The sequence below is a fragment of the Centruroides sculpturatus genome, unplaced genomic scaffold (genome assembly GCF_000671375.1).
Source record: "Centruroides sculpturatus isolate CEXI.00-Female unplaced genomic scaffold, Cexi_2.0 scaffold1182, whole genome shotgun sequence".
NCBI classification, from domain to species: Eukaryota; Metazoa; Arthropoda; class Arachnida; order Scorpiones; family Buthidae; genus Centruroides; species Centruroides sculpturatus.
The window spans coordinates 18,561-30,971 of record NW_019385404.1 but is presented as its reverse complement, the minus strand read 5'-3'; the positions used below and the strand labels follow the sequence as shown (position 1 = coordinate 30,971).

Sequence of the window (12,411 nt, the reverse complement as noted above, 5' to 3'; positions counted from 1 at the left end):
GTGGGGAATATATATACAAAGGAAAAAAATTTAATGCTCGTAAAGAAACAGTACAGAATGAAGAGTATCTTGGAATTAAAATATTTCGTTTTTATATCAAATGTCCACGATGCTTGGCAGAGATAACATTTAAGGTAACAATAATAATCAGAAAATTCAGAATTATGTAAAATTAAATTAGTTGAGACTGATTTTATTTTGCCATTCTTCTCTCTTCACATGTCATTTTATTAAACTAGAAATAAATGTATTAATTTTGATAGAAAATTATTCTATTTTATTTTCTCCATAACAACAATATATATGGTGGGACGGTGTTGATAATAAAGAGCTGAAAGATGTGGTGGGTTGTCCCTTTGAGGATTGGTTATTTGAAGTATGTTGGAAAAACAAAGAGTTTATTTTTGTTTATATTAGAAGTTTATTTAAAATGTTATAAGTTACTTGAGACATTGTTTGATTCTTTTCAAAATGAGGAGGTGTATTTGCTGGGTGATTTTAACAGTAGGATTGGAACCCTGAATGAAATGGATTGGGGAGATGATATTTTCCCCTTGTTGTATTATAGCATTTACTGGAGCTCAGAAGATAAATGCATTAATAAGATTGGTTTAAAGTTAGTGGAATTATGTTAAGCAAAAAGCTTGATGATCGTAAATGGCAAAAATGTTGTATAAAGAATGTATTCTTACGTTGTTTCTACATTCTTGTATTCTTGTGGAACAAAAGTAGTGCATAAAAATAATTTAAAAAATTCAGTTAGATAAACAAAGAATCACTTCATCATAAATGAAAAAATGAACTATGGAATACATACTTATAAGTAATATTAAGTGTTCATTAAATTCAGAAAATTACATAATTTAATACACTTCTTTTTACATTTTAAAAATATTTTTAGACTGATCCTGGTGTTTTGTTTTTATGAATAATTTTTAATGTTTTTATAGAATTTTGGCTGACCCTACATATATATTTACACTCAACTCATTTTATTTAGTTTTTATATGATTCTAAAGTAATTTCAATTTTTTTTACAGAAATATTATCCTCCAGATTTTGACCCAGCCAAAATCCCAAGATTGAGACTTCCTAAGGACAGACAGTATACAGTTAGATTAATGGCACCCTGTAATATGAGGTAAATTTTATTTGTAGAATAATAATATAATTTCAGTTACCTTTAATTAATATAAATATTTATTTGTTTGGTTACTGAGATATTTAAATTAGTAAATAATAATAAACTTATAAAATTTGACAAAATATTAATTGCTTTATTTTATTAATAACTATGATTGAATTCATTATTGAATATCACCATTTCTCTTGCTCACAAAACTTGATTAAAGCTCAGATTTAAAAAAAAAATGTTTACACATCAAATTTTAATTTTTGCAATTTTGAAAATTTGTAAAAATTAATTGGATATTTTATATCATCAGTGGCCAACTGCCAATTCCTCAGGGGTTGCTCTGGAAAATTTAAAAATATTGCCAACCATTTCACTAGTTTTAAAATTTTTTGCCACCTCAAATTATTTATTGCTATCAGTTTTACTTTCTAATTAATGCAGGTGCTGATAGCCTTATCAGTTTGGCAGATGGGAAGCACAAGTAACATGTTAAGCCATCACTTACAAAGAGAGGTTTCCAATTGACTTGATGAGCATATAGCCATAAACACAAACAGTTCCTTGTCCAAATAATAGGACCCACTTCTCAAGTGTTTACAAAACATGGACCTCTGAAAATTCAGTGTTTAACTTAACACTGTGATTATGCTACTCTATTTTCATATCATTTGTCTTTTTGTCCATGTGCAGTAACGTCTGAAGCTTATTTGCTTGTGAGGACATAGTATGTAATTGTGACCAAAAATATATGAAAATAAGTCACGCCAATAAATTCCCCAAATTTTGTTAGCCAATAAAAAATCCCCGATTTAGATATGCTGGGCAGCATTTGGGCACCAAACTGCCTTTGGTTCTCAATGTCACTTCCTACTTTTCTGCCCAAAACTTGCCATGTGATGTCATGAAATAGCTAGGTATAGTGTGCATTGCGCATGAGCTAGACATTCTGCTGTTTTTCCTGAAGTTTGCATTGTGATTCAGTTTTATGCTAAATGTCAAAATAAGCAAACTAGTGTTTTTATCACCACTTGTTATTACCAGTATTATATTTTTATTGCCACCTTAATAAAAATATTGCAAAGTGGCAATTTTGACTCTATACAGCATGACCTCTAGGTTCCTAAACATATGTAATCCACTATATAACTGGATTGCTATATGTTAGATCTTTCTATATAATACGTCTCTGTAATCCAAAAATATGGTAGACGGACTCACCGCCAATTTTCAGTTAGGAACTACAATTTTATTTTCAAAAATGACAAATTTTACAGAGACGTATTATATAGAAACATATGTAATCCAGACGTGGACATTTTCAAAATGCATGTTGTAAATGGTTTGAAAAATAATTTACAATAAATCTGATTATATTTTTATAAGTTTTTATTTTACACCAATCTTTTCTGTATTGCCTGATATGTTATTTTTTTTATATGTATATCCTTTTAACTGTTTTTGCCACCATTTTCAAACCACTGGTTAATTCAAATGATTTGTTTACCCACCTGGTTATAAATTATAAAAACAGAAAATTTGATTCCCATACATGCACTTTCGTGTTTTATTTGGCCTGCCATTTAAAAATGTTACCCATTTTTGTTTTATATGAATATATTTGTATAATATAAAATTATCAAATTTTTCTATTAAATGCAGGAACTATTTTATAATATTTCAGTGTATTTTATTATAAGATCATTAGAAATCAAAATGATTTTTTTAGCTGTTTAATTTATTTGGATTTGATATCAAAATGGATATAAACAAAAGCTTTTTTGTATATTACTCTACAATGATAATTTGTAAAGTAACATGCATTTTGAAATTAATACAGAAGTTTATTCATAATTTATAAATATATCTTATTGATTTATTTCAACTTTTTTTCTATCTAGATGTACAACTTGTGGGGAATATATATACAAAGGAAAAAAATTTAATGCTCGTAAAGAAACAGTACAGAATGAAGAGTATCTTGGAATTAAAATATTTCGTTTTTATATCAAATGTCCACGATGCTTGGCAGAGATAACATTTAAGGTAACAATAATAATCAGAAAATTCAGAATTATGTAAAATTAAATTAGTTGAGACTGATTTTATTTTGCCATTCTTCTCTCTTCACATGTCATTTTATTAAACTAGAAATAAATGTATTAATTTTGATAGAAAATTATTCTATTTTATTTTCTCCATAACAACAATATATATGGTGGGACGGTGTTGATAATAAAGAGCTGAAAGATGTGGTGGGTTGTCCCTTTGAGGATTGGTTATTTGAAGTATGTTGGAAAAACAAAGAGTTTATTTTTGTTTATATTAGAAGTTTATTTAAAATGTTATAAGTTACTTGAGACATTGTTTGATTCTTTTCAAAATGAGGAGGTGTATTTGCTGGGTGATTTTAACAGTAGGATTGGAACCCTGAATGAAATGGATTGGGGAGATGATATTTTCCCCTTGTTGTATTATAGCATTTACTGGAGCTCAGAAGATAAATGCATTAATAAGATTGGTTTAAAGTTAGTGGAATTATGTTAAGCAAAAAGCTTGATGATCGTAAATGGCAAAAATGTTGTATAAAGAATGTATTCTTACGTTGTTTCTACATTCTTGTATTCTTGTGGAACAAAAGTAGTGCATAAAAATAATTAAAANTCTGTTTAAATATATTCTCTACAGGGAAGTTTTTGGAAAATCTGATGAAAAATCATTAAAACGTACATCTGAGGAAATTGTAGAAGAAATAATAGATGACAAAAAGGATAGTAAACCAATAATTAAACAAGCAAAAAAGAATAATCCTACTGATATTTTATCTGAAGTAAGTTTTTTTTTTATTTGAAATTATATTATGCATAATGATTACCTAAAAGAAATTACACAATCATTAAAAATGTAATATAACTTACTTAAATAGGTGTTTTAAAAAAAAACTATTAGAAAGAACTGTTGGGATCATTTCAGTGAAAAAAAATGAAATAAATAATATAATTTGAACTTTTTGAGTTTCAAAATTTGATGTTTTAGTACACACACATTTTTTCAAAATATAATGAAATAAATATGTTAATATGAATGAAAATCTTAATTTAAATGTATGAAGTGCCAACAACGTCTAATTTTTAAAATATAAAATACAGAATATTAAAAAATTGTCTTGAAAATTCTTTATAAATTAATTTTTTTATATATATAACAAAACAATATCTTGTATTGGTGAGCTGTATAATGGTCTCTATTTCTAAACTTATCACACTGTCATCAGATACAAGATCAGCCTCAACATATCAATTTATTTTCCAGTAGTATGCATTTCAGACTTACAGTCCCTCAGCAGCTTTTTTACAATTATTCAAAGATAAAAACCAGTAAGTTAAACAGCCATTAATACTATTAACTTAGATCTTAATATAACTTACATATTTTGCAAAATTGACATGGAGTTGTAAATATATAAGTTATATTAAGATCTAAGTTAATAGTATTAATGGCAGTTTAACTTACTGGTTTTTATCTTTGAATAATTGTAAAAAAGCTGCTGAGGGACTGTAAGTCTTTATAGTCCCCCAGCAGCTTTTACTATGCATACTATGAAATGCATACTACTGGAAAATGAATTGACATATTGAGGCTGGCCTTGTATCTGATGACAGTGTGATAAGTCTAGAAGTAAGGAGGCCATTATATTCTTAGATGGGTCTAAAAATATCTTAGATTTCCTGCAAAAATGAAAAAAAAACTGCACTTTCGCTAATACACTTTAAAGTAGACAAGAAGCCAGTAGCGTAGTGTAGTGGGGCGGCAGGGACGGCACTTTTTATGGGGCAGCAAAATTTCACAATAAATAAAATGGTTCAAATTCTTACAAGATATTATTATTATTTCATATTTTCGTCCATCTACGACTCAGATCGATTGAAATGAGCACGGAATAGTGTTAGCATCCGACTCGCCATTCTGGGATATCGTGTGCGTAACCTGTTGACCTTTTTTTTTTTTTGTTTGTTTTTTTGTTTTTGCTTGTACGATTTATTCATATATATATATATACACCTCCAATATCCAATACATCTAGGTCACTTGCGTTACTCCTATCCAAGTTGCAAGTCTCCCTAGTCGCTAACTGTAACTGATTTAGAACCAGCATGCACTGCACATTATTCTTCGCATTGCAAAATGACATACGCATGCGTCAGGAACTTCTGTTCGAACAAACCTCACCTGCCGTCCAGGTCAGCAATTTTAATAAGGTGGCAACACTAGCATGGAATTTTTCATTACTTATTCTGTGACGAAATTGAATTTGTCTTTTAAATTGAGATACCTAAATAAGGGGGGCGAAATTTTCCTCCGCCCCGGGCAGTTGACACCCACGCTACACCACTGCAAGAAGCGTATTATAATAAAACAATATTTTGTTCAATTAGTAGTATTTTTTTGCTAAATTTCTCTATTTCACTTCATAAAATAATCTGTACAAATGTTTTCATAAATTTTACATGCATATTTTGTTGCAAAGCTGTATGAATTTTGTAATTTCTTTAAAATTTACTTTTTATGTTATAAATCATGATAAAATTAATAACAGACAATATTACAATACAACCATGTTATGATAACTACAGAAAATTATTGAATTAATATAGATAGAGTAAGAAAAATGAATGTGAAGTAAGGGTTTTAAGAAGCATGTTTAAGTTTGGTTATTTTGTTTTCATTGATAATATATATATCAAACAAAGCTGGACAGTTTGAGGCTATGAAATATATATATATAATATAAATTTTGTAGCCTCAAAAACTGTCCAGCTTTGTTTGAGAGAAAAGTTGAGAGTACAAATGTGGTTTGGGTATCAAATTCATGCTGTTACCCTGTAGCTGATGCTGCTAAAGAGATTTGAGAAAGGTGCAATGATTCAGGCATGGCAGATTGGCAAAGATATAATGTTAAGTCTATGGGACAAACACATCATTGTGGGAATCCGGTGGGTAAGAAATGGTTTTTCTTATTCATTTGGCCTCAGAACAGAAAGATCCGCCCGCAGGGTGGGTTTTTAATATTATAAAAAAATTTGTCATAGGAAAGTCGTAAAACGTCCTTGAGTTGTTTTTCCTGACACCAGCCTAATTAGAGTGTTAGGCACTCTAATGGATAAAATAATAATCTTTTCCAAGAGAGAGGGATTGATCCATGATAAGACTTCAGCATGGAGTTGAGTTCAGTAACGAGTCCATTTTAAATCAAAGAAACAAAATTTATTAAGAATAAAAATAAATTATAGATAAGCAAGGGGTTGTAATTCCCTATCTATTCACATGAGAGAGAGAGAGATTTTACATCAAATAAACATGTACTACCTCGTCTGTTGATTGGTTAGTAGTCTTCAGAGTTAGGCAATGATACATTGATGGCATAGAACAAATGGCAGTGGAATTAAGGAGGAGGATGTTAATCAAAGTGGGAAGTGTTGGGTGCATGGAGTTAAATTTTTGGACGAAGAAGACTCGGGGATTGGAGTACAAATAAAACTTTTGGAGAACTCCTTGATCAGAGGAAATTGCCTTTTTTTATCTGAAATTCTGACCAATAGCAGATTCATGTTCGCTAATGGGATGTGTGTGAGCGTACAGAGGGGGTTAGATACCCAAATGGTTGTCAAAATGAGATAAGGTACTTTGAAGAGAAGTTATTTCCCTCTTCGACACAAAAGTGATGAAGAGGGAAAGAATGTGGCTTCTGTTAATGTAAACAACATGTAGAAAATTAGGTTTGTTTTCTCAGAGTAATTAATGATTTTGAGTGAAAATTAAATTTAAAATGTATAATTATCACGTTCCCATGTAGTAAAATTATTTTTCACATAAAGAAACAGCATTCATTTGCTTTCTCCATTCAAAGATGAAGGAAATGGGTTAGAGTTTCTTTTTGAAGGAAGGTTGATCTGAAAACAGCCCTAATCTAGATCAATGTAAAACTATCTATGTTTAATTATATTAATTATAAAATTTTGTTCCAATTCTCACATCAGGCACTTGCATGTGTGACAATTCTGAAGGTCCCCCTCTATGCTTCGGCACCACAGAACCGAAGGGTCAACATTGCGTCGGCGAAGACTGCAATGACAGATTTGTCAGGACTGACACCACTGTGTCTTTACGGACAGACACAGAAACTGTTTCATTCTCTCCTGTGAGCAGTCGCGGGAGTCCAGGGTCCAGGGGTGGTAATGGCAAGATTCACACACACAACGATAAGTTCACAACTCAGGACAAAAAAGGAAAAACGCGTCATCGTCAGCATCCCCTCCGATTTATACAGGGATCTCTTCTGGGTTTTTCCCACTTATTCATTCAAAGCTTTAGTACGTTGAGTCCAATCAACAATTTTCACCCGTTAAGTTAAAGTGGCACAGTTGATGTGTCACTTCCAACAAGGAACTAAATCCATGGGAAACAGTTTAATCTCCTCTTTAATCAGTAATTTTGTTGAAAAATTATCTGGATTTGAACAACAAAATTTTACATTAATTTAAAGTTTCTTCTAATTTTAGCAAAATATATTAGGTTAAAGTTTCTTCCTTAATAATAANCATTCATTTGCTTTCTCCATTCAAAGATGAAGGAAATGGGTTAGAGTTTCTTTTTGAAGAAAGGCTGATCTGAAAACAGCCCTAATCTAGATCAATGTAAAACTATCTATGTTTAATTATATTAATTATAAAATTTTGTTCCGATTCTCACATCAGGCACTTGCATGTGTGACAATTCTGAAGGTCCCCCTCTATGCTTCGGCACCACAGAACCGAAGGGTCAACATTGCGTCGGCGAAGACTGCAATGACAGATTTGTCAGGACTGACACCACTGTGTCTTTACGGACAGACACAGAAACTGTTTCATTCTCTCCTGTGAGCAGTCGCGGGAGTCCAGGGTCCAGGGGTGGTAATGGCAAGATTCACACACACAACGATAAGTTCACAACTCAGGACAAAAAAGGAAAAACGCGTCATCGTCAGCATCCCCTCCGATTTATACAGGGATCTCTTCTGGGTTTTTCCCACTTATTCATTCAAAGCTTTAGTACGTTGAGTCCAATCAACAATTTTCACCCGTTAAGTTAAAGTGGCACAGTTGATGTGTCACTTCCAACAAGGAACTAAATCCATGGGAAACAGTTTAATCTCCTCTTTAATCAGTAATTTTGTTGAAAAATTATCTGGATTTGAACAACAAAATTTTACATTAATTTAAAGTTTCTTCTAATTTCAGCAAAATATATTAGGTTAAAGTTTCTTCCTTAATAATAATATTTCAGCTCTCACACATGCTATGTAGCGATTTAGTTTTTTTTAACCATTAAAACTACCTGTTTCTCATCCTGTACTCTGAATTGCACTTTTTGTTAGTCATGAGTTAATTAAAAGACTTCTTGCATTATTTTTAACACAACACTATCTATTTAAGTAATAAATTAAAAGTAAGAAGTACTTTTATTTTTGATTCTAAACTTTCTTTGACTGTTTTAATTTTTTAGAAACTGTAATAAAAAGTAATTACGTGAAACCTGTGTAAACTGGACTCATACGGTACTGAATATTTTTTTGGTTTGGCAGGTTTCTGTTTTTAACACAGAAAATTGCTATTCCTAAGAATTTTTCCATTTATGCATGTTTCCATTTTATTAAGGTTCCACTTCAGGCAGGTTTTAAGGGTATTAGTAAAATAAACACATTACTTTTCAGCACTGAAAACAACAAAACTAATATACAAATTCTTAAGTAATTAGCAGGTAGGCCTGGCGTTGCTCGGGCAAAAGTAACAATAGCGAAGATTAAGATTATTATGTTATAGTCAACCTTACTCATTTTCACAGAATGCAAGAATTGGGTCCCCTGTTTCCAGACTAATTAGAGAATTTTTAGATGGATCTAAAAATATCTTAGATTTCCTGCAAAAATGAAAAAAAACTGCACTTTCGCTTAAAACATCGCTTTCTCTTAACAATTCCATTGTTGACACGTCTATTGCTGACACTTCCATTGTTGACACTTCCATTGTTGACACTTCCATTGTTGACACTTCCATTGTTGACACTTCCATTGTTGACACTTCCATTGTTACTTAACACTTCTATTGTTGATGGAAGTGTTAAGCTTAATCCTGTCCCCCGGGGGAATTTCGAAAAATCCCTTCTTAGTGTGCATTTTCGTGACGTACCCTAACTGTGTACCAAATTTCAGCTTTCAACTCCTAACCGTTTGGGCTCTGCGCTTATTNAATATTTTTTGCTAATGTAAGTGACAAATTCGAAAATATAATTAAAAGATTATTGATAATGTTACATATGCAATTACAATTACACAACTCTAATAATTTCAAAAGACTTTTTTTTATTGAAATAATAAGTTGAAAACAGTTTTTAATTTCCTAAAAATATTGTTTAATGGCATTAATTATATATTTTATGATCTTATTCCATATTCTATTACTTAAAACTCAGTAAAGTAGGTTATAAATTGTTTATATATACTTGTTTATGACAGAATAATTATACTTAAGTAATTTATCTAAAATACAAAAATAGTCATCACATGGAATATGTGAAAAATTTGTACACTTTATTAATTTTTATGTATCATTTGAGATATATTTTGTTTTCTTGTATTCACTACTACTTACTTCAGTTTTTTTTATTTATTGGATGCATTTATAAAGATTCATATACAAGTTTTTGAAAAATTTACCTTTATTATCAGTAATATTTTTTAATATCTGCAGAAAAAATTGTAATCAGTTATTTTTAAACAAAAATGTCAAAGTATTTACTAGTGTACTTATACATAGCATGTTTTTATTTAGATAATATATTTATTTTCAAGTATTGAGGCTTGTTAATAAATGACTGCATTTAAATTTTGTAAATTCTTAAAAGCATAAGAAGTAAATGAATATTGGGTATTATATTTATATTTTAATATACATTAATATTGCCTAATAAAAAAAAGTAAATAAATATAAAATATATTAATAATTTACAAATAATTACAAAATAAAACTGGACACAAAGAAATTAACAAACGAATAAAGACCGGCTAATGCAAATTTTTTTCTTTGTTGGAAAGAAAAGTGGAATTTCATTTCTTCTAACAATTCGTTTCTAAATGTTTGAGAGAAAATCTATAAATTCTGTGTAAAAATCCAGAGTGATTCTGCCATTCTAAAGTTATTTCGAATGATTATTCCTTGTCCTTCCTCAATGCTTTTTTGACCAAATTTGTGAGATGTTACTCTCTGAAAGTCTTAACTGCTATATTCACATAGCTTAATTTTCTCAGTACTTTAAAGACCACTATATCTTATATTCATTAAGTTTTAAGAAATGATAAACAATATTTTACAAGACTATTTACTTTGCTTTGTTCTAAGCTAATCTTCAGAAAATTTACCCTCAAAACATATAAATTGGGAGATAGGTATCGACTTCATATTAATGGATAACTTTCTCTTATGTAGCTATCTTGGATTTTTCTTAACCGACCAAAGGTTGTATCACAATGCCAACTTTAAATAATAATAACCAACAACATGCAATAAAAGTTGATTTCCAATCAATGTTACACTAAAAATATTTCATTTTGACTTTCAAGATGGTGTTACATAGTCAAAACAAGAGGATAAAAATCCACTGCAAATATTTTCTTAATTTCAAATGCATTAAGAAGTTTAAATAAATTATAGTTGTGAATTAGTAAAATACATCCTTCCTGGTGTTAAATTATTGAGACCACAAATGATATAAAGAAATAACTGAAAAATTTTAATTTTAACAAACTTTCCTTATGTATGTTGAACATCCTTTCGATTCAACAGACTGGTAAATATGACATTCCTCAAATAAATTCAGCCAATTCTGTTTTCATTTTGGATTCCCATGTGGTCTTCACGACTGCTAGTTTGTTTAAATGGATCACAATGACTACATATTTGTAGATGATCATCTTTGTCGGTTACAACAGAAAGTTCTCTCTACTTTTTTGAATGGATATTCAACGAATTGTTGATTGTCAAAAGAAGTTGCTCTGATTATTAAACACTTATTGGACATATTGAAATTTCCAACTTCTAATTATTTTCAATCTTTGGTTGTAATGCAGTCAGTTCATGTTTTTCTGCTGATCTCAAAATTACTATAATTACAGTAGAATTGTGAGACTAATCGGGGGTAGGATGTTTACGAGGATGTCCCTCTCCTACCACTTACTCGACTCAAGACCTTGAGGTCCGGTCTCGCTTGTCTAAAGGATGGGAAAAAAGGGTTAGGAGAAAGGATCGTTAGATGCTTTCACCTGTCAGGATCTGACACCAATCTATCAATTTATCGCGGATAGATACGCGGATNGACGTAAGTCGAATTTACTTGTCTCCAAATCTACTTGTCACTAGGCTAAACCATAAATTGCCAATTCCGGTTCTGTATTTTATTTATTAATGCATTTTTAATAATGTATGGTTAATAAGGATCTATTTTAAGCTTACAAACAAATAAATTTCAGTTTTTAATATAGTACAGAAAAAAAGTAATCTGAAATATATACATTTATAAGTATGTACTGTAAATACAGTACGTACTTGTAAATGTATATATTTTAATATGATTTTATGTGCTTTAAACATTTTTCTAGTGATATTACGACTTCAATATTTGTGGCGGACAGACGTAAAGTCGAATAAAATGACTTAAATTTGATTTTTATTTTTCCATATACAGTACTTTTTTGACAAACGACGTATAATCGGGAACGACGTAACTCGAAACGACGTAAGTCGAGGTATATCTGTATTGAACAAAATACAATTCAGTTTTATATATGTCAAATCTAAATTTTGAGGATCCAAAATTCCAAAATACATTCTCTGCTTGTTTTAGTTCTGTCAAACATTACTATAAAATCTGTCAATATTGAGCTGTTTTTTGAGTGATGAAAAAGTTTTATTTTTTATAGAAAATATTAAATTATGAGAGAGATGAGTTATTGAAATGAAAACATTTCTCTCTTAATTATTGTAACTATGAGTTTTGCAAACAATCTTGACCCATGGGGTCCACATTGTCTGTAGAAATATTCTCTGGAATATTTTATGAAGTAAATTTGTTGAATGAGATAACACGTCTGACGAGGTCGTGCAGTAAACAGAACTAAAAATCAAAGCACCACCAACATCTTCCTTAGATGTGAGCCAAGAAAGATCACACGTTCAAATGCTTAGTGT

The 12,411-nt window shown here is 30.2% G+C and overlaps 1 protein-coding gene across 1 annotated transcript in view; it reads left to right on the top strand.

The window, feature by feature from the left end:
- The window catches only part of LOC111638590 (coiled-coil domain-containing protein 94-like), a 14,601-nt gene extending 10,603 nt beyond the window's left edge, over positions 1-3,998 (top strand). Inside the window, exon 4 of the mRNA XM_023384320.1 lies at positions 3,821-3,998. Coding sequence (XP_023240088.1) covers positions 3,821-3,983 — 163 coding nt within the window. The 3' untranslated portion in view covers positions 3,984-3,998. The remainder of the gene's footprint in view (positions 1-3,820) is intronic.
- Positions 3,999-12,411: the final 8,413 nt, after the last annotated feature.